General features: G+C 50.1%; 4 protein-coding genes across 4 annotated transcripts; 3 read left to right on the top strand and 1 right to left on the bottom strand.

The window, feature by feature from the left end:
* Window positions 1–392: 392 nt before the first annotated feature.
* N7533_003137 (Porphobilinogen deaminase) lies at window positions 393–1,479 on the top strand (the record flags this gene model as incomplete). Its single annotated transcript, XM_057099787.1, has 2 exons — window positions 393–654; window positions 731–1,479. 2 exons carry the CDS (start codon window positions 393–395, stop codon window positions 1,477–1,479), a joined length of 1,011 nt encoding a protein of 336 aa, XP_056964923.1.
* A 320-nt stretch (window positions 1,480–1,799) lies between these two features.
* Window positions 1,800–2,973, bottom strand: N7533_003136 (IGBP1/TAP42 family protein; the record flags this gene model as incomplete). Its single annotated transcript, XM_057099786.1, has 3 exons — window positions 1,800–2,375; window positions 2,431–2,707; window positions 2,762–2,973. 3 exons carry the CDS (start codon window positions 2,971–2,973, stop codon window positions 1,800–1,802), a joined length of 1,065 nt encoding a protein of 354 aa, XP_056964922.1.
* A 550-nt stretch (window positions 2,974–3,523) lies between these two features.
* Window positions 3,524–8,919, top strand: N7533_003135 (uncharacterized protein; the record flags this gene model as incomplete). Its single annotated transcript, XM_057099785.1, has 16 exons — window positions 3,524–3,660; window positions 3,727–3,929; window positions 3,994–4,097; window positions 4,146–4,411; window positions 4,473–4,580; window positions 4,635–5,307; window positions 5,357–5,415; window positions 5,475–5,544; window positions 5,590–5,658; window positions 5,720–5,902; window positions 5,961–7,034; window positions 7,096–7,496; window positions 7,555–8,068; window positions 8,128–8,313; window positions 8,391–8,543; window positions 8,614–8,919. The coding sequence occupies 16 exons, from the start codon at window positions 3,524–3,526 to the stop codon at window positions 8,917–8,919; spliced, it is 4,506 nt and encodes a 1,501-aa protein (XP_056964921.1).
* Window positions 8,920–9,391: 472 nt separating this feature from the next.
* Window positions 9,392–22,559, top strand: N7533_003134 (uncharacterized protein; the record flags this gene model as incomplete). Its single annotated transcript, XM_057099784.1, has 3 exons — window positions 9,392–9,674; window positions 9,740–22,047; window positions 22,113–22,559. 3 exons carry the CDS (start codon window positions 9,392–9,394, stop codon window positions 22,557–22,559), a joined length of 13,038 nt encoding a protein of 4,345 aa, XP_056964920.1.
* Between the last annotated feature and the right edge of the window lie 254 nt (window positions 22,560–22,813).

Genomic DNA, 22,813 nt, shown 5'->3' with positions numbered 1-22,813 from the left:
TGGAGGCAATTCCGGGGAGCAGGCGATAAGAGGAGCGTCGCATGTCTTGTAATCTCCACGTCCCGAAGCCGAGGTTAGTGGCACCTGTAACCAGTACGTTAGTTTGCAGATCAGCGGGAAACTCAACTGGAGGAATTAAGGTGAGGGGTCAGGGCACAGGGCACACTTTACATAAATGTCTAATACCTAATATCTAATAAGAAGAATTTTAAAACCTTTGTATTATTGTATTTTTATCATTGATTGTAATTGATTCCATAAGTTACCGTGTAACTACTCCGTACGGAGTCCCGTGATCGGCTTTACCGGAGATCAACTCTTTCCTCGGTTCCTTTTTCCTTCTTCTCTCCTCAGCAACTCGTGTGATCGTACTTCCACTTCCCCCGCTCACCATGGCCGCCCCCACCTCCAAGACTTCCTTCACCATTGGTACTCGCAAGTCCAAACTTGCCCTCGAACAGACCGAATTGGTATGCGCCGCGCTGAAGAATTCACACCCCAACTATGAATTCAAGATCTTCTCCAAGGAGACCGCCGGCGATCTCAACACCACTATTGCCCTGAAGGATTTCGCTTCAAAGAACCTCTGGACAGAGGAGCTGGAGGAGTTGATGATTGCTGGCCAGGTCGACTTGATTGTCCACTCGCTGAAAGGTAGGAGATCTGTTTCTTATCTCAAATGGCGGGGTCAACCCAAATAACTCACACTGGTGTTTTACTATGCGCGCAGATGTCCCCACCCTCCTACCCGATACCTGCACCTTGGCCCCGATGATGCCCCGCGAAGATAACCGGGATGTCCTTGTCGTTAAACAAGGACTGTCCTTCAAGAGCCTGGACGAGATCCCCGCAGGCTCCGTGGTCGGAACTTCCTCGATCCGCCGAACAGCCCAATTGGCCCGCAAATACCCCCAACTCAAAGTCGAAAGCATTCGCGGAAATATTGGTACCCGGTTGGCCAAGCTGGACGCTGAAGACAGCCCTTACACCTGTATCATCATTGCCGCCGCCGGCCTGCTGCGCTTAGACCTGGAGGACCGCATTACACAATATCTCGACTCGAAGAACGGCATGCTCTACGCTGTTGGGCAAGGAGCTCTTGGCATTGAAGTCCGTAAGAATGACACAGCCCTGCTTGATATGTTGCGTCAGATTGGTCACCAGGAGACCACATTTTCGTGCCTGGCAGAACGCAATCTCCTGCGAACCCTTGAAGGAGGCTGCAGTGCCCCGCTCGGAGTTGAATCCGAGTGGGTTCAAGGCTCTGACGGATCGAAGAAGCTCCGTATGCGCTCTGTTGTAGTCAGCGTTGACGGCCAACAATGTGCCGAGGTGGAGTTGGATGGCGATGTCAACTCACCAGAGAGCGCGGAGGCTTTTGGTGTCACTGTGGCCAACGCCCTGGTGGCCAACGGCGCTGGAGCTATCCTCGAGGAAATCCAACGCCAGAAGGTTGTCAAGGACAATGTTTCCTCTTAAACAAGAGGAAATAAAAACAAAAACAATCCTCGATAGCCCTATAGACTAGGCTATCTGCATATACCCTGTGAAAAAAAATGCAACGACATGAACGAGACTTCCGATCTTTTCTTATATACCCCTTGGCAACACTCTGCCAGTGGCATACCGGCCAAGGTACAAATTGGATAGGCATAGGTTTATGACATAGTAATTGTAGCATACTTTGTCATTTGATCTTCCAGATTGTATCATGCATCGGTATTATATTCTAAATCGCATGGGGCGTCTATAATTTCAACTGAAATAGCGACGCAATCATTCACTTAATGGATGGACCGCTAGCCTCGGTTCAGGGTGTTACCCGATCCCTTAGGATTAGCCTCGACGTATTCATCCCAGTTCCGGGCCTTCATCGTCTCCTTATCCACCGCGTCATGATCATCCTGGTCGATTTCCGCAATGATACCAGATTGCTCTCCACCTTGAACAACGTTGCCTCTCCGCTTTTCCTCGTCGAGGTATTCATCGATCGTCATAGTTGGAAGGTTATGGCCTGAACGGAAGACGCCTTGTTGGAGTTGTTGGCGACGGTCCAACAGCGTGAATGGTTGCATTGGCTTGCCCCTGCTATTGAGGATGGGGCCATTTCGTCCGCCCTTCAGCAATTGCGACAAGGATGGATCCACGCGATCTGAGTAATTGGCTCCTCCTAGGTTGCTCCGTTGTCTCGGGTCATCTGGCGGTGCTTGGATAGGCGGCGGTGCGTTCCGCATCATCGATAGCATCTCTAGCTCCTGCATCAAAAGGTCCAGTGCTTGGAATGTCTGGTGGGTATAAAGTTGCAGTTCAGCTAGATAGAGTCTCCGCGTGTCGTCATCGTCGCTTTGTAGGCTTGCTTCATTGCGGGACAGATACTGTGTGCCTGTTAGCCTCGCAGAAAAGTTCCTTCTTGAAAAATGATATGCCTACCTCTAGCTTTTGCTTCAGCTCCTTTTCTTCCCTGAAACGTCTCACTTTAATGTCTCGTCTGGTAGCCGCATCACTCGTAGGTGCTAGCGTGAATGTAGTCGGGTTGGCCATGTATTGCACAAAGAGTCTCTTGTCTCCTCCGGACAGCAACTCGTATTCATCCAGGCGTGTAAGAAATTTCTCATATTGCTCCAGAGCTTGGCGTAGAACGGCTTCGCGATCGGATGTGGCGGCGCGTTGGGTCAGTTCAGCAAGGTGATATTCGAGGGTCATGTATCTGCTCAGAGGTTAGCCCAGGGACAGTGATGACTTGGCTGTGGAAATTACGTACTGGATATCTCCGGTCGACAAATCATCAAGTGATTCATTGGAACTGAATAGCGACACAATACCGACTTGTCGCTGGCATTCTTGGAATTTGGTGATCGTCGCATTGACCAGATCACGATAAGATTCTGAGTTGGTGTCACCACGTGATTCCAAGGATGTCTTGTCATCCTTTGCGGAAGAGAATAAAGAGCGAAGACTTGTAGGTTCCTCCATGATTGTCTATTAGGGTGCTGTGTGGAGGGTGAGTGTAGACGCGCGCTGCATCGCCCCGCAGTCCCAGCTTGAATTTTGGCGAGGCGATAAGCGATAAGCGATAAGGAGCGTGGTGGAGCTTGGGGGCAGGTCGGAAGTATGCAATGTAGTACTATTGAATGTAATGAGATTGAATTGAAATTGACAAGTTGTCTTCAGATTCCCAGGGAGGTGGTAGATACTCAGATCACGGGGGCTCCAATGAATATCAAGTGAGACAAACAAAAACCGGTGTGGAAGGTGCCAGGCTCAGCGTTTGCCCAGGTATACTCGTGCCTTCCTGTGATATACACCTACTAGAATTACTACTAGTAGTACCTTCCAACCTTCCAAGGTTGGTTTACACTGACAGTCACACCTGGGCACGTGCACTAGAATACTCCAAACACCCTGAATCGCCTAATCAAACTTGAATGATAGAGCTATCTAGTCTATTCACAAATCTTTCCATTCACCAGGAGGCCCCAATCTTCCCTTTTTCCCACCAACCCGACAGCTACTAGTAGTTATCATGCCACCAGAACTCGATACCACTGGCCCACTGGCAGATGCCCATCAATCCGATGATTCTGGAAGCGAAGATGATCAAGCACCCCTTCCACTTCCTTCTGAGAGCCGGAAGGTTCAGAATGTTCAGTTTCAAGCCCTGTCAGTCCTCTTGAACCACTCAAAGTTTCGAAATTAGAGGCAGTACTGATCTAATCTAATTGACAGACTGAACCAATATGCTCGTGACCCTGGTAGAACAATTGAAGCCAAGATCCGAGTAGTGCCTGATAGACCAGACTCCGAACTCGCGATTTCATCCTTACTCACAAAACATGATCCTAATCCAGGCCACTTGGATCCTCGCGCCTATCAGATCGAGTTGTTCGAGCGGGCAAAGATTCAAAACACAATCGCAGTACTTGATACAGGCAAGTGGAGGATAATGGAATAGAATTGAAGAGTCATATCTAAGTTACGCTTTTGCCGATCTAGGCTCCGGAAAGACTTTGATCGCAGTCTTGCTTCTCAAAGAGATCCTGCAACGCGAACTGATCGATCGCGCTGATGGCAAACCCCGTCGCATTGCCTTCTTCTTGGTAATTAATCATTTCACGACTGTGGGGATATATACTAAAAGAAAAAAGGTTGACAGCGTGACACTTGTTTTCCAGCAAGCTGCTGTTTTGCGAAACAATATTGACCAGAATGTCGGTCATCTCTACGGCAATGTGGGGGTAGACCACTGGGACCAACAGACGTGGAAAGATCAGTTTGATAAAAACATGGTCATAGTTTGCACAGCCGACATTCTTCATAAATGCCTTCTTAATGGATTCGTGAAGATAAAGGAAATCAACCTCCTGATCTTTGATGAAGCCCACCACACAAAGAAGGACCACCCCTATGCACGGTGAGTACAGCGGATATGAGTTTTAAACTCTTTTATAAGTGACGGCTAACCCCATGAAAAGTATCATTCGAGACTCGTACATCAGAACTGAGCTATCTGAACGTCCGAGAATTTTCGGAATGACAGCCTCCCCCATCGATGCGAGAGGGAATATCGTCGACGCGGCACGGTAAGTTCGAGTGCAACAAAAATGATCCAGACCCATCGCTTACTGTTTACAAAGAGATCTCGAGGCCCTGATGGACAGCAAGATAGCAACGACAACGAATCTTACGGCGCTCTTGCGCGCCGTTAGCCGTCCGAAGGAGGAATTCTGGACCTACCCAGAGCTCAACCAACCAACCGCAACCGCATTATTTCAGCTCCTCAAAGACCAAATCGGGGACCTGAAGGTCCTCGAGTCAGTTTTCCTATTCGCATGGCGAGCAAGTGCGGAATTGGGAGCGTGGTGTGCAGACCATGTGTGGACATATGCCTTATCAGAGGATGTGATCCCTCACCTACAAGCTAAAATCGACAGGGACTCCTACTCTGAGGACGAAACCACTGAGAACATCGAGAGAAACATCAAAAGAATCGATGAGGCCGCCCAACTGGTGAAACGTTACAAATTCAAGAGCCCCCTGGAACCGGGTCAGATCAACCCGAAAGTCGAGCTTCTTCTGAAAAAATTGACCCAACACTTCGACAGATCTCCAGACACGAAGTGTATCGTGTTCACCAAAAGACGAAATACAGCGAAATCTCTCGGACACCTCTGCAGTGTCATGAAAATCCCCAACCTCCGACCAGGAATACTTGTCGGGATTCGAAACCACGATATCACTGGAAGGGTCACGCTTCGCGACCAATTCCTTGTCTTAATCAAATTTCGCCAAGGAGAAGTAAATTGTCTTGTAAGAGGGACGTGAAATACAAAAAGAGGAAATATTCTAACTTGACCAGTTTGCAACGTCTGTGGCTGAAGAGGGGCTCGATGTTCCGGATTGCAATCTTGTCGTTAGGTGAGCGCACTGCACGATTTAATTTAGCAATGTTGTTTGATCAGCTCATAAGAATCCAGATTCAACCTCTACAAGACATTGATTCAATACATACAAAGCAGAGGACGTGCCAGACATGCCAACTCAACGGTACGCATTCTTTTTAAGCATAGAAGAGACTACTAACATGCCTAGTATGCCACCATGCTTGAACACGAAAACCAAGAGCAACAAAAGCGCCTTCAAGAAATCAAGGAAGGAGAGGTGAGTCTATCATATTTCTCACTCCAATTGATTTAAATTTGGCTTAAACTTAACGTTCCAGGTTCTCATGCGATCGTTTTTTGAAAAGCTTCCCAAGGACAGGCTTTTACAGGGAGACGAAGATGTCTACACCACGGCTTTGCGCGGCCAGGATGAAGAACGGAACTACGCAATATCTTCTTCCGGCGCCAGGCTCACTTACCCCTATGCTATCGAAGTTCTGGATCGTTTTTCCCACTCTCTGGTAAGAAAACCCACCCACTGTCATTCCAATTCTCTATTAATCAGATCACTAATCTTAGCGATACGAGAACGAATGTGTCACAAATGTTTCCTACTTTGTGATTCCCAGCGACAGGAAATTCCTGTGTGAAATCCTACTTCCTGAAAAGTCCCCTATTAGAGGAGTGACTGGGAGACTTGAGTCAAGAAAGCTTACAGCGAAGCAATCCGCTGCGTTCGACCTTTGCCTTCTTCTCCGGAAGAACCACCTTCTCGATGACCATTTTCGCTCAATTTATCATAAACGTCTGCCTGCGATGCGAAATGCCAAGCTGGCAATCGTGTCAAAGAAAACCAACAGCTACAAGATGCGCTGCAAGCCTTCGATCTGGACACAGGAAAAACAAAGTAACCCAAATCTCCTCTACGGAACAGTCATTACATTCAGTCCCTACACGCCACTGGCACGAGAACATGGAAACCTGATGATTTTGTCCCGAGAAAGACTTCCCGAGTTCCCAAAGTTTCCAGTTTTCCTGGAGAATGACAGAGAAACTCAAGTTCACACTCTTCTCCTCGAACCTGTTCTTTCAGTCACATCTCCGGAATTAGAGCAGCTGACAGGCTTCATGGTTACAATACTCGGTGATTTATTCCACAAGAGCTTCGAGGCGGTTTCAGAAACATTTCCATACTGGTTTGCCCCAGCAAAGGCTACAGCTAAGAATGGGCACTCCACAACTAGTCCTCGGGAAATAATTGACTGGGCTACTTTGCAGTATGTTCATGACGATCCCGAGATAGCGTGGTCTAAGGAGATGGATCCAAATTCTCTCTGCAACAAATTCATCTACGATCCATGGGATGGGAGAAAGCGATACATCTCAACTGCCATTGACTATGGCCGACGCGCATCCGACCCACCCCCAGAATGGGCGCCCCGTCGAAAATGGATGGAGAACATTATGAGCTACTCGACGAGCCTTTCTAAAAATTCTCGAGTCAAAGTCTTGACTGATTGCGACTGGGGCCAGCCGGTGTTCCGGGCCGAATGTATCTCATACCGAAGAAACTTTCTCGACCCAGCGACGGAAACTGAGAAATCAGAAAAGGCGGAGTGCTGCATCTGTCTGCAAACGATAAGGATCTCACCTGTGAATATCACTCTTTGAGCTGATGATGGAGGTTGTTAACGTTTACTGACCACTTTCACAGGTTCCTTTGTCAATTGCAATATCGTGCCTAGCCATCCCGGCGATTATCACGAGACTTGAATCCTACATGATCGTTCAAGAGGGCTTCAAGTCTATTGGACTTGATATAAGACTGGACTATGCGCTCGAGGCATTTACCAAGGATTCAGACAACACTGATGACCACCGAGCCTTGCAGGTTCATGTCCAGCGCGGAATGGGAAAAAACTACGAGCGTCTGGAGTTTCTAGGAGATAGCTATCTCAAGATGGCAACATCAATATCCCTCTTTTGCCAAAACCCCGACGATGATGAATACGACTACCATGTCAACCGGATGTGCCTTATTTGCAACAAAAACATGTTCAATGTATCCACGAAAATCGGTCTCTACGAATACATTCGCAGTCGTGGCTTCTCTCGGTATGTTGTAACTACCAATTATGCTTTGGGGAGGGGGTGTAACTAACAAATACTGCAGACATAACTGGTATCCTCCTGGACTCCAGCTTCTGCGTGGCAGAGACTACATGAGACATCTCGTCACGGAAAGTTCCCACAATCTTGGAGAAAAGACAATTGCAGATGTATGCGAGGCTTTGATAGGAGCTTCTTTGCTTTCAGGGGGTGCAAAACACAGGTTTGACACGGCAACCAAAGCAGTCACGGTCTTCGTGGGCAGTGAAAGTCACTCAGCAACTTGTTGGGAAGACTACCGTCTGTCTTACACAAAGCCAGCATACCAGATCAAAGATAGCGATGGGTTCGAAAGAGATCTGTCTCAGAAGATCTTTGAGAAGCTAGGGTACAGATTCAAATATCCTCGTCTACTAAGATCCGCTTTCACCCACCCATCCTACCCATCGGCATACGCCAAGGTGCCATGTTACCAGCGACTGGAATTCATGGGGGACGCTCTTTTGGATATGGTGTGTGTTGAGCATCTGTTTGAGAGATTTCCGGACAAAGATCCCCAGTGGCTCACCGAGCACAAGGTATGTGGCGTTTCCATTGCTTTTAAGGCGCCCTTGTAGTAACTAACGTGAGTTGGAAGATGGCTATGGTTTCGAATAAATTCCTCGGTGCGTTGGCGGCTAAGCTGAAATTTCACCGACATCTTCAGCACTTCAGCAATCCAATACAGACGAATATCACGAGCTACGCCGAAGAAATCCAAACAGCAGAGGACGAAAGCGAGGGTGCAATGGACTACTGGCTGAGCACCAGGGACTCTCCAAAGGCGTGTTCCGCATGGAAAGAAGAAGCAAAACAATGGTATCAGAACACCGTGACAGGCTAACGATTTTGTGGCTATAGTGTCTTCCAGATATGATCGAAGCATACATTGCCGCCATCTTTGTCGACTCTGACTTTGACTATTCTGTGGTTGAGAACTTTTTCGCGACTCACATCAAGCCATATTTCGTGGATATGTCATTGTATGACACATTTGCCAATCGGCACCCGACGGTAAGTAAAAGACGTCAGATTCCGATTCATGCTTGAAAATACCTTGGGAGATAAGCTAAGAACACCACAGACGTACTTTTACAACCAAATGGCCGAGATATATGGATGCATCAATTACTGTGTCAAAGCCGGCGAGCTTCCCGGTGGAGATGGAGATAGACCGCGTATCTTTGCCGCCGTCATGATTCATGGAGAGTCAGTTGCGGAAGAAATTGGAACATCCACTCGATATGCCAAAGTCCGGGCCAGTGAGAAAGCGTTGGAGGTGATCGGAGGCATGTTGCCGACCGACTTTCGTCTCAGGTTTCACTGTGACTGTCGTCCGCCATCTGACGAACAAGGGGTGAAAACTGGGGACATCGGAACTGCCATATGATTCCGAATGGAGACAAACTACGGAATAGTAGATAGTCTAGAAAGATTGAAGGACTAAATCGCCTGTTACCATAGTTCACAACGTGTGGTTCGTGAGTTTATAGTCCTAGCGGGTCAGGAACCCGCGCCAGCCGTCACAGTCACATGGTTAGGCGTGGCCCCTAAACCCAATCCAGTAAGGTGCATCCCCTGAGCCCATCCAAAGAAGTTGGGACACTTCGAGAGTAGAGGACCTACACACCGCGTCTCTTTAATCGACCACCGCCACTTCTTGTCGATCCGTCTTTCTCTTCTTTTACCTTGTAATCTACATTATTTTATTCTATTTCGCGGCCCGCCGCCCCCATCTTCCCTCCCTCCCACTCGACGCGACAAGCTCCCGTCAACATTTAATCTTCTGCTCCGATCGCGCTCCGCTTCTTTGAATCGTCCATGATTTCTCAGCCCCTATCGCTATAGAGTTCGAAACAAATATGGAGGTCGCCATCCCCGGCGTGCCAAATGGCGTGCCGACAACGGACACGACTGCTGTGGTCGATTCGGGTACCGTGATCCAGTACTTGACAGATGTGCTCCAGGTGACACTGGGCGCTCTGAAGTCCGAGCTGGAAAGCGCGGGGAGTTTGCTCTCTGCTGCTAAATACAACGAAACCGCGCAAAGATGTACGCGTTTTGCCTCCGAGTCGCAAGTTGCGCTTTACGTGCAGAAGGATATCGCAGCCGCGGAGGAGACAAACGGTGAAGCTGAGGGTTCAGGTGAGTCGGATCCCGAGATCCAATGATACTACCTACATGGTATATCTAACGATACTATTTTGTAGACTCAGTGCAGTATGTCTATACCCTATCTTCTGAGATATCCTCCGCCTCGACCACCGTGGGTTCCGTTGCCTTCATCAAACGTCCTGCTTCTATCGACCCCTCCCTCCCGATTGCATCGCAGATCCAAGTGATGAACTTCCCCGGTCTGGCATCCCCCAACAATGCTCCGTCACAGCAAGGAGCTTCCATGTCACCCTACCAAATCCTGCACCTGATCCTCCACCACGGTCTCAGCCCCTACTTCGAAGCCCATACTCGCAACCAAGAGACGATCACCGGAGCGAAGCCAAGAGGCGACACGGAAGCGAAGACCGGAATTCCAGGCACAAAGAAGAAGTTTGCAGAGTTGGAGCTGGGTCTCATGCACCTGCAACAAAATGTCGAGATTCCGGCATTGAACCTCCCGCTTCACGAAGTCGTCCAAGCTGCGCTGAAGGAGGCTGAAGCCAAGGACATCAAAGCAACTGTGGAGCTGATCCCAGGATCTGTCTTGGACAGCAGTGCTTTCACGAATAGTATTCAGAACACTGTGAATGGCTGGATTCGGTCCATCCAGACCATCACCAAGATGTCCCGGGATCCCGATGGAGAGTCTGCTGCGCCAGAAGTCAATTTCTGGCTATCTATGGAGTCTGCGCTGGAAGGAATCGAAGGACAACTAGCAAGTGACGGAGTGCGCCTTACTATGGATATTCTGCGCCACGCAAAGCGATATCAGCCCACTCTCAGTTTCGTGGCAGATACTGGGCTGAAAGATGCCTCTGAGCTGGTCCAGAAGTACAATCAGCTCATGCGCGATTTCCCTCTGGACGAGCTTCTTTCTGCTACCTCTCTGCAGAAGGTGCAGGAGTCGCTGGGCTTGATCTTCACTCATCTGAACAAGAAGCTTAAGATCTGCCCTTACCCCATCAAGCGTGCTTTGTCACTTGTTGAGTCCATTTCTGGGGACCTTGACAAGAAGATCCATGATCTGATTAATGGTCGTGATGTTCTTCACCTCGACTACCGCGAGTTTCGGTCACTGATGAAAATCACCCAGGCTATCTGGCGGACATGGGACGAGAATCTTAAGGAATTCACCAACGTTGCTCGTGAATCAACAAGACGCAGAAATGAGAAGTTCATCCCCATCAAAATCAATGCTCGACACGACAAGACTCGCGAGCGTCTCAAGTACATTGATACCTTCCGGGTTAACCACGAGCAGCTCCAGAAAACCATCATCAACGTTTTGGGCCCGAAGAACTTGTCGCCCGCAGAGACCGGCGCTGGCGTGGACTCTGACGAGGCTATCATCGTTGAGGAGATTGGCGATGTGGATGCCGTGGAGGAGGTCACATTGGCATATGCCGCCCTGAAGAATGTCGATGTTTTGGATGTTTCTCCAGAAGGAGCTCGCACCTGGGAACAGGCAGAGATCGGATACAGCGAGCGAACATCTCGAGTCGAAAACTCAATCATTGCACGCCTGCGTGACCGTCTTGCAACCGCCAAGAACGCTAACGAGATGTTCCGCGTTTTCTCCAAATTCAACGCCCTTCTCGTTCGCCCTAAGATTCGTGGTGCGATTGGAGAATATCAAACGCAGCTTATCGAGAATGTCAAACGTGATATTTCAGCTCTCCATGAACGCTTCAAGCACCAGTATGCTCATTCTGAGGCCCACGCGATGGCCCAATTGCGTGATCTTCCGCCTGTGTCTGGTGCCATCATCTGGGCTAGACAGATCGAGCGACAACTTGACGGCTACATGCGCAAAGTTGAGAATGTTCTAGGAGAGGACTGGCACTTGCATACTGAAGGAGAGAAATTGCAAGCTGAGAGCAGTCTGTTCCGCAAGAAACTTGACACCCGTCCGGTGTTTGAGTCTTGGCTCTGGGATGTCCAGAGACGGCACATCACGATTTCCGGCCGCCTTTTCAATATTGTGCGCAACCGCGCCGCTGGAAACACTTTGGAGCTGACTGTCAACTTTGATGCCCAAATCATTGCCCTGTTCAAGGAGGTTCGAAACCTCATTTGGTTGAACTTCCAGGTTCCTCATGCCGTGAGCAATATCTCCAAGGAAGCGAAGCGTGTCTACCCCTACGCAATCAGCTTAATGGAAAGTGTCCGTACCCTTCTGCAGACCAATCGTACCATCGCCTCAATGTCTGATGTTGCTATTCTCCTGAATGGCTATGTCAATGATTCCCAAGCTATGGTCGCGAAGGGTATTCCTCTTAGATGGGAGTCATTCGTTCACTCTTACGAACTCCACGTCAAACAATCCGCACTTGCCAATGGCGCCATTGATACCACAATGCCAAACCGTACCGAGAGCAAACACGTTCAATTCGTTCGCGAGTTCGCCGGCTCGGCATCCGTTCTCCAGTCCAAGACAGCCGTTCTGTCATCCATCAATGAAAGCATCCAGAAGTCTATCCTTGAGCTTAAGACTTGCCCCTATGACTTTGCAGCATTCAAGCAACGCCTCGAGACTATCCAGAACGCCGTCGATAAGCTCAACCTCGAGAATTATGTCAACTTGGAATTCTGGGTTTCCGAGCTGAACGAGAAGATCCAGACGATCTTCCAAGAGAGACTTCATCGTGCTGTGCGTGAATGGATCAGCACTTTCCAGGAATCTCGCAACCTGGAAGCGGGTGCGTTCCATTCACAAATCGCTGTCGTCGAACCGGAGGCTACAATCTACAAAATAGAATTCCCGGAACTTTTCCATGAGATTTCTATGAAGAACCAGGTTCTACACCTCGACCCTCCACTACAGTTCGCCCGTGCCAGTTGGTTTGAGCACTTTGATAACTGGCTGGGAGTCATCTGTAATCTCGAGAAGATCAAGGCTTCCCGATACCAGATTTCTATCGATGTCCAGGCCGTTCGTCAGTCGGAGGCATGCTTTGCGGATCTCCCACAGCTCTGCACTGATGAACTCAACCAAGTCTATGGAGTTATTGAATCTAGATTGAAGGATGTCTCGCAATATGTCGACAAATGGTTGCAGTTCCAGTCTCTCTGGGATCTGCAATCCGAACAGGTGTATGATATCCTGGGAGATGACCTGTCTCAATGGCTCCAGCTGCTCCAGGAAATCAGAAAGAGCCGTGCAACCTTTGACACCTCTGAAGTCAGCCGGGCCTTCGGTAACATTCGAATCGACTATGAGCAAGTCCAAACCAAGGTCAATGCCAAGTATGACCAGTGGCAGCACGAGATCCTGCTGAAGTTTGGTGCTAAGCTCGGTGGCCGTATGCGCGAAGTGCATTCGGACATCGCGTCTGCTCGCCGTGATCTGGAGGGCCAGACCCTGGAAGCCTCTTCTACCGCACATGCTGTGTCGTTCATCACAATCGTGCAACAATGCAAGCGCAAGACTCGTGTGTGGGAGCCCGAGGTCGATCTTTTCCGCCAAGGTCAAACTACACTCTCTCGCCAAAGATACCAATTCCCCAGTGACTGGCTTCACGTTGAAAACGTCGATGGTGAATGGGCAGCACTCAATGAACTTCTAACTCGGAAGAGCAAGATCGTGCAAGACCAAACCGATGCTCTCCGTGCCAAGATTGTCGCCGAAGACCGAGTCATTGGCGACAAGATTGCTGAAATCATTGGGCAGTGGAATGATGAAAAGCCTGTCTCCGGAACCATTCCACCCGACGAAGCCTCCCGCACCCTAAGCTCCTTCCAGTCTCGCCTGGAGTCTCTTCAGTCTGAATTTGAGATGGTTTCCAAAGCCAAGGAGGCTCTCGATCTCCCTGCAAGCACAGAATCCTCCCTCCCAGCCATCCTTGAGGAGGTTCAAGACTTTATGTCAGTCTGGGCTGCACTGGCAACTATTTGGAAGAGTCTTGAGGATCTTCGTGAAAGCTTGTGGGCCTCCGTCCAACCCCGCAAGATCCGTCAATCTTTGGATGGCTTGATCAAGATGACCAAGGAGATGCCAAGCAGAATGAGACAGTATGCTGCGTTTGAGCACATCCAGAACGTTCTCCGAGGACTCTTGAAGGCCAATAGCACATTGTCCGATCTGAAGTCCGAGGCTGTCAAGGATAGACATTGGGAAAAGATCTTCAAGGCTTTGAAGCCCGGAGAACGACCCGGCCTGAATAATCTCACTCTCGGTCGGGTCTGGGATCTACAACTCACAGCAAGCGATGCTATCATCAGAAGCATCCTCGCTCAGGCTACCGGTGAAATGGCATTGGAAGAATTCTTAAAGCAAGTCCGAGAGACTTGGCAAACCTACTCGCTGGATTTGGTCAACTATCAGAACAAGTGCCGCCTGATCCGTGGATTCGACGATCTATTTGCCAAGTGCAGTGAGAACTTGTCCTCCTTGCAAGCCATGAGGAACTCTCCCTATTACAAAGAATTTGAAGAAGAAGCTGCCGCCTGGGAAGATAAGTTGAACCGTGTCCACGTTCTTTTCGACGTTTGGATCGACGTGCAAAGACAATGGGTCTACCTGGAAGGTGTCTTCACCGGAAACGCCGATATCAAACATCTCCTGCCTCTCGAATCCAGCCGCTTCCAGAACATCAATTCCGAATTCTTCGCTGTGATGAAGAAGGTCTACAAGTCTCCTTTCGTGTTGGAAGTTCTTGCGATCAACGGCGTCCAGAAGTCCCTCGAGCGCCTGGCAGAATTGCTCAACAAAATCCAAAAGGCTCTTGGTGAATATCTGGAGCGCGAGCGTGTTTCGTTCCCTCGATTCTACTTCGTTGGTGATGAGGACTTGCTGGAGATCATTGGTAACAGCAATGATATCTTCCGAGTTGCCAAGCATTTCAAAAAGATGTTCGCTGGTCTATCAGGCCTCCTCATGGATGATGACAACAACATTGTTGGATTTACCTCAAAGGAGGGCGAAGAGGTTCGCCTGAAGAAGGAAGTCAACCTTCTCAAGACTCCAAGAATCAACGACTGGCTCACCGCGTTGGAGAACAACATGAAGTTGACTCTCGCCGAGCTCCTCGCTGAAGCCGTTGAGCAGTTCGATACTCTTTACAACGCAACGGAGGTTGATCGTACAGCCTTCAGCGATTTCCTCGCCAACTACCCTGCCCAGATCGTCGTCCTTGCCAGCCAAGCGGTATGGACCAACTCGGTACAGAAGTCTCTGGAAGACGGCGGTACGAACCTCCCTGCCCTATATGATGCCGAGGTCAGGATTCTTGATCTACTGGCCGCCACTGTTCTCGGCGATCTTGATGCCATTGCTCGCAAGAAGTGCGAACACATGATCACCGAATTCGTCCACCAGAGAGATACCATCTCCAAGCTCATTGAATCCAATGCGACGGCGCCCACGCACCATCTCTGGCTGCTCCAGATGCGCTACGTGTATAAAGCAGAGGGTGACTTCCTGCAGCGCCTGTATGTCCACATGGCGAATGCGAAGCTCAACTATGGATTTGAGTACTTGGGTGTCCCAGAGCGTCTTGTTCGCACTCCTCTTACCGACCGTTGTTTCCTTACACTCACCCAGGCGCTTTGCCAAAAGCTCGGTGGTTCTCCCTACGGTCCTGCCGGAACTGGAAAGACCGAGTCCGTCAAGGCACTTGGTTTGCAGCTCGGTCGTTTTACCCTTGTGTTCTGCTGTGACGACACTTTCGATTTCCAAGCCATGGGCCGTATCTTCCTGGGTATCTGCCAGGTTGGTGCTTGGGGTTGTTTCGATGAGTTCAACCGTCTGGAAGAGCGTATCTTGTCTGCTGTCTCCCAGCAGATTCAAAACATCCAGATCGGTCTCCGAACGCGCGACGAAGACGAGAGCAATCAAATCGAGCTTGTTGGACGGCGCTTGGCTGTCAATGCCAATACTGGTATCTTTATTACCATGAACCCTGGCTACGCAGGCCGATCAAACCTCCCAGACAACTTGAAGAAGCTGTTCCGCAGTGTCGCCATGTCCAAGCCCGACAAGGAGCTCATTGCGGAAGTCATGCTCTTCTCCCAGGGTTTCAAGCAAGCGAAGCCTTTATCCAAGCAGACAGTTCCGTTCTTCGACCATTGTGCGTCTAAATTGTCCAAGCAGGCCCATTATGACTTCGGTCTTCGTGCCCTGAAGAGTGTTCTTGTCAGCTCCGGTGGTCTGAAGCGTGCACGCGTTGCCAGCTCCGGAGGTGAATTAGGACCAGATGAGATTGTCGAGCCTCAAATCATCGTCCAAAGTTTGCGAGAAACCATTGCTCCTAAACTTGTGCAAGAGGATGTTGAACGCATGCTTGAGATCCAGACAGAGGACTTCCCCGGCGTCGATTATGTGCCTGCGAATTACGAGAAGCTCACCAATGCGATCCGTGAAATCGCTACCGGCAAGGGCAACCACTACGTCGATAGCGAAATGTGGGTCACCAAGGCCCTGCAACTGTATCAGATCCAAACCATTCACCACGGTGTGATGATGGTTGGAAAGTCAGGAGCTGGTAAATCCACTGCCTGGAAGATCCTGCTGGAGGCCATGCAAAAGGTGGATGGTATCGACGGTGTCTCTCATATCATCGACTCTAAGGTCATGTCCAAGGAAGCTCTCTACGGTAACCTAGACAGCACTACTCGCGAGTGGACCGATGGTCTTTTCACTGGTATTCTTCGCAAGATCGTTGACAACCTTCGAGGCGAAGACAGCAAGCGCCACTGGATCGTATTCGATGGCGATGTTGATCCCGAATGGGTTGAGAACTTGAACAGTGTTCTGGATGACAACAAACTTCTGACTTTGCCTAACGGTGAACGTTTGAACCTCCCCTCAAATGTTCGCATCATGTTCGAAGTCGAGACTCTGAAGTACGCAACACTCGCTACCGTCAGTCGTTGCGGTATGGTCTGGTTCAATGCCGATACTGTTACTCCTGCGATGATGATTACCAATTACGTCGAAGGCTTGAAAACTAAGACTTTCGAGGACCTGGATGACGACAGTGCTCCTGCTGGCTTGGCCGCGGCGCGCACGACAACTACACAAGAGACCCTCTCAACCATCCTCAAGCAGCTCTTGGAAAGCGACTATCTCCTGCCCAAGGCCCTCGAGGAGGCTAAGAAATACAACCATATCATGGACTTTACAGACATTCGTGCCCTTAACACTTTGTTTAGCTTACTGAACAAGGCCTGCCGCAATGTTTTGGAATACAACATCCAGCATGTTGACTTCCCTCTGGATCCCGAGCAAATAGAATCTTATATCTCAAAGAAGCTTTTGCTCACCCTGGTCTGGTCGTTCACTGGTGATTGCCCACTCACCGATCGCAAAGCGTTCGGTCAATTTGTCACCGGACTGTCAACCAGTGATCTTCCACCAAATAGCGATTCGTCGCTCATTGACTACGACGTGACTCTTCCAAAGGCAGAGTGGACAAGCTGGCAGGATCAGGTCCCTACGATTGATATCAATACCCACTCTGTCACTCAAACCGACGTCATTATTCCTACTGTGGACACTGTTCGCCATGAGGATGTCCTGTACTCTTGGCTTGCTGAGCATAAGCCACTGCTACTGTGCGGTCCTCCTGGTTCCGGTAAAACTATGACGCTGTTTGCCGCTCTGCGCAAATTGCCAAATATGGAGGTCGTTGGTCTCAATTTCTCAAGTGCTACGACCCCCGATCTTCTCATCAAGACATTTGAGCAATACTGTGAATATAAGAAGACACTCAATGGTGTGGTCATGTCTCCCAACCAGATCGGTCGTTGGTTGGTCATCTTCTGCGACGAAATTAACTTGCCCGCGCCTGATCGCTACGGAACCCAGCGAGCCATTTCCTTCTTGCGCCAACTTGTCGAGCAGAATGGATTCTGGCGAACCACTGATAAGACATGGGTTACCCTGGACCGCATCCAGTTCGTCGGTGCTTGCAACCCTCCTACTGATGCCGGTCGTACTCCAATGGGCGAGCGATTCTTGCGCCATGCTCCTCTCATCATGGTTGATTACCCCGGTGAGATCTCGCTCAACCAGATCTATGGTACTTTCAACTCGGCGGTTCTCAAGATTCTGCCCTTACTTCGCGGATTCTCCGAAGCCCTCACCAAGGCTATGGTTCAATTCTATCTCGAATCTCAGACAAGATTCACGCCCAAGATCCAGCCCCACTATGTGTACTCTCCTCGTGAGCTTACGCGTTGGGTTCGTGGTCTCTACGAGGCTATCAAGCCACTTGAAACCTTGAGTGTTGAAGGACTTGTACGAATCTGGGCCCATGAGGCCTTGCGTCTCTTCCAGGATCGTCTGGTCGACGAAGACGAGAGAGCCTGGACTGCCGATGCCGTTCGCCGTATCGCATTGGAACACTTCCCGAACATTGACGACGTGGAGGCACTCAAGGGTCCGATCCTGTTCTCGAACTGGCTATCCAAGAACTATGTTCCAGTCGAACAAGAACGCCTGCGTGACTTTGTCAAGGCTCGTCTAAGAACATTCTGTGAGGAGGAAGTTGATGTCCCTTTGGTGCTGTTCAATGACGTCCTCGAGCATGCGCTCCGCATTGACAGAGTCTTCCGCCAGCCCCAGGGTCATCTCATTCTCATTGGTGTCAGTGGTAGTGGAAAGACTACATTGTCCCGATTCGTTGCATGGATGAACGGATTGAAGGTCTTCCAAATCAAGGTTCACGGAAAGTATTCTTCTGAGGATTTCGACGATGATCTAAGAAGTGTACTCCGTCGGGCAGGCTGCAAGGGCGAAAAGATTTGTTTCATCATGGACGAGGCAAATGTCCTTGATTCCGGTTTCTTGGAGCGCATGAACACGCTGCTTGCCAACGCCGAGGTCCCTGGTCTCTTTGAAGGCGATGAGTTCTCTTCCTTGATGACGGCCTGCAGAGAGGGTGCTCAACGTCAAGGCCTGCTCCTCGACTCCCAAGAAGAGCTATACAAGTGGTTCACCCAGCAAATTGTCAAGAACCTACACGTTGTATTCACCATGAATCCACCCGAGGATGGCCTCTCGTCGAAGGCAGCCACCAGTCCCGCTCTGTTCAATCGTTGTGTCCTCAACTGGATGGGCGATTGGTCTGACCAGGCGCTGTTCCAGGTCGGCTCCGAGCTTACTCAGTCGGTTGATTTGGACAAGCCCAACTTCGTCTCGCCTGACAGCATCCCAGTGGCATACCGTGAACTTTCATTGCCAGCTTCGCATCGCGATACGGTGGTCAACTCTATGGTATACATTCACCACTCTCTTCACCGCTTCAACCAGCGTTTGCAGAAGCAGCAAGGCCGGATTACTTTCCTCACTCCCCGCCACTACCTTGACTTTGTTGCTCAATACGTCAAGCTGTTTAACGAGAAACGTGAGGATCTCGAGGAGCAACAGCGTCACTTGAATGTTGGTCTGGAGAAGCTTCGTGACACTGTCGACAAGGTCAGCGATTTGAGGGCCAGCCTGGCTCAGAAGAAGACTCAACTGGAGAGAAAGGATGCCGAGGCAAATGAGAAGCTGCAGCGCATGGTCGCTGACCAGCAGGAAGCAGAACAGCGGAAGCACACTTCCCTAGAGGTGCAGGCCGCTTTGGAGAAGCAGGAGAAGGAGGTTGCTGAGCGAAAGGAGGTTGTTTTGGGAGATTTGGCTCGGGCGGAGCCTGCAGTCATAGAAGCACAGAAGAGTGTCAGCAGCATCAAGCGTCAGCACCTCACTGAGGTCCGATCAATGAGCAATCCCCCAGCTGGTGTCAGACTCGCCATGGAGGCAGTCTGTACTCTACTTGGTCATAAGGTAGTTGGTGACTGGAAGGCTGTCGGATCCATTCTTCGAAGGGAGGACTTCATCGCTAGTATCGTTCATTACAATAACGAGAAGCAGATGACTCGTTCCCACCGCATCAAGATGCAAAACGAGTATCTGTCCAAGGAAGAATTCACTTACGAGCGGGTGAACCGTGCCAGTAAGGCATGTGGTCCCCTCGTTCAATGGGTTGAAGCGCAGGTCAACTACTCCGCAATTTTGGATCGTGTTGGTCCTTTGCGTGAGGAGGTTGATACTCTGGAGGAACAGGCTCTTCAGACCAAGGCCGAGGCTCAAGCCATCGAGAATACCATCACGAGCCTCGAAAGCAGTATTGCAGGCTACAAGGCCGAATACGCTTCCTTGATCAGCGAAACCCAGGAGATCAAGACTGAAATGTCTCGAGTTGAGTTCAAGGTCAACCGAAGTGTTCGCTTGCTCGACAGTCTGGCTTCCGAGCGAGTGCGTTGGGAGGATGGCAGCAAGTCATTCGAGACTCAAATCAGCACTCTTGTTGGCGATGTTCTCATTGCGGCCGCGTTCCTGGCCTATGCTGGTCTTTACGATCAACAGTTCCGTAAGGCGATGATCGATGACTGGGTGCACCAGCTGGGTCAATCTGGCATCCAATTCAAGCCACACAACCCGATTACGGAATACCTGTCCAATGCCGATGAGCGCCTGTCGTGGCAAGAACACTCTCTTCCCGTCGATGATCTCTGCACCGAAAACGCCATCGTCTTGAAACGATTCAACAGATACCCCTTGATCGTCGATCCCTCTGGCCGTGTCACGGAATTCCTGCAGAAGGAGAGCAATGACCGCAAACTCACTGTCACTAGCTTCTTGGATGATTCCTTTGTCAAGCAACTCGAGAGCGCCCTGCGTTTCGGAAACCCCATCCTCATCCAAGATGCGGAGCATCTGGACCCGATTCTCAACCACGTTCTCAACAAGGAGTACCAGAAGACCGGTGGCCGTGTCCTCATTCAACTCGGAAAGCAAGAAATCGATTTCTCGCCATCGTTCAAATTGTTCCTTTCCACCAGAGATCCGTCTGCTACATTCCCCCCTGATGTTTGCAGTAGGACAACCTTTGTCAACTTTACGGTCACACAGAGCAGTTTACAGACCCAATCACTGAATGATGTTCTGAAGTTCGAGCGGCCGGACGTGGATGAGCGTCGTAACAACCTTGTCAAGATGCAAGGTGAATTCAAGGTTCACCTTCGTCAACTCGAGAAGCGTCTGTTGCAGGCACTGAACGAGTCTCGTGGAAATATTCTCGATGATGACAATGTCATCGAGACCCTTGAGACTCTCAAGAAGGAGGCCGCGGAGATCTCCAAGAAGATGTCGGAGACTGAAGGCGTCATGTCCGAGGTGGAGAGTGTCACCAACCAGTACAGCATTATTGCCCGAGCCTGCAGTGCTGTCTTTGCGGTTCTCGAACAGCTTCACCACATCAACCACTTCTACCAGTTCTCTCTCCAATACTTTGTGGACATTTTCAACTCTGTTCTCTACCAGAACAAACGTCTTGCACAAGAGAAGGACCACTCTGCGCGCGTGCAGATAATCATTCGAGACCTCTTCATTACCACCTACCAACGCACATCCCTTGGTCTCGTCCAGAAAGACCGCATCACGCTCGCAATTCTTCTCGCCCAGGCAACACCATTCCCAATGGACAGGACCATCCTCGATCGCATTTTGGACGAATCTGTCGAAGACGCCGATCTCTCAACCACTGGCACCACGCGTGACGAAGTGATGAGCAGATTGAACAACATGTCTCTCTTCAAGGAACACCTTGCGAATGTTACTGAAGAGCAGTGGGATCGCTTCTTTACCGAAGAGCTTGCAGAGAATGCCGTTCCAGTAATCTGGGATGAAGGCACGTCGCAACTTGACCAGCTACTTCGATCCTTGTTGCTTGTCAAGCTTTGCCGTATGGACCGCTTTGTTCCTACTGCCGAGCGCTTCATCGAGGCTGTGTTTGGCCGCGAACTATTTGAGGGCAGCGGTGACTTGAAGGATGTCGTCGATCAAGTCACGGCTACTACGCCAATTTCCCTCAGCTCCAGCCCTGGTTTCGATGCTAGTTACAAGGTCGATGCCCTGGTTCAACGAACAAACGCAACATGCGCCAACATTGCCATGGGTTCGAACGAGGGTCTCGAGAGTGCCGACAAGGCCATCAGCAACGCTGCCGCGACGGGTAACTGGGTTCTTGTCAAAAACGTTCACCTCGCTCCTTCTTGGCTCCAGAGTCTCGAGAAGAGACTGGATTCTCTCAAGCCTCATAAGGAATTCCGTCTCTTCCTTTCCATGGAATCCAGCCCCAAGATTCCTGTCAATCTGATCCGTGCCTCGCGCGTCTTGATGTTCGAGCAGCCTGCTGGTGTGCGCGCCAATATGAAGGACTCCCTATCTTCCCTGTCCGAGCGTGCCAGCAAGGCTCCTGTCGAGAAGGCTCGAGTCTACATCTTGCTCTCCTTCCTCCACGCCGTGGTCCAAGAACGCCTCCGCTACGCGCCCAATCTCGGATGGAAGGGCTTCTGGGAATTCAACGACAGCGACGTAAGTACCCTTTGTCATACTTTCTATTTTTCCTTTTTACACAATGCTAACCCCTCCTTCAATAGTACGAATGCTCTGCCTTTATCATTGACCACTGGGTCGACACCGTCGCTCAAGGCCGTTCCAACGTTGCGCCCAACAAACTTCCCTGGGAGATGATTCGCACACTCATTGCAGAGATGTACGGCGGCAAGATCGATGATCTGGGTGACTATCAACAACTCGAAGGCCTGGTTAACAACTTCATTACCGCGGCCGCATTCGAGGACGAATACAAGCTAGTCTCCGGTGTTGAAAAGGACCACCTTCTGGTTCTGCCCAGCAGCACCAGCATGCGTGATTTCAATGCCTGGGTCAACAACCTGCCCGAGCGTGAGCCGCCCACCTACCTGGGTCTCCCTGCTAATGCCGAGAAGCTGCTGTTGGTTGGTCATGGCCGCAAGATGATCGGAGACCTGTCTCGCGTTACTACTCTTCTAGATGAGGGCGAGCAGCTGATGGTTGATAATTAACCACCCTGACCCCTTCCCTTTCCCTCTCTTTCTGTCTTTTCGTTCGTTCGTTTATCCTTTTATCTTTTTCAAGGGGTGGAGTTGAGGTGGCTCACCTCTTGACTATGGTTCCGTGGGATATTGCATGCACTTTATACCCCAAAGACCGCTGGCGGATGCTTTTCTGTTCTTTTCATTTCTCTTGTGAATTTTAGATGTATTTTATCGTGAATGGTGTTTGTACAGAGGTTATATCCTAGAAGTCCTCGAGGCTA

Source organism: Penicillium manginii (genome assembly GCF_028828005.1).
Source record: "Penicillium manginii strain IBT 31320 chromosome Unknown utg000002l:1.0-5564898.0:1.0-5567710.0, whole genome shotgun sequence".
Lineage (NCBI taxonomy): Eukaryota > Fungi > Ascomycota > Eurotiomycetes > Eurotiales > Aspergillaceae > Penicillium > Penicillium manginii.
The sequence above is the reverse complement of the archived record's forward strand: the minus strand, read 5'-3'. Positions and strand labels throughout refer to the sequence as shown.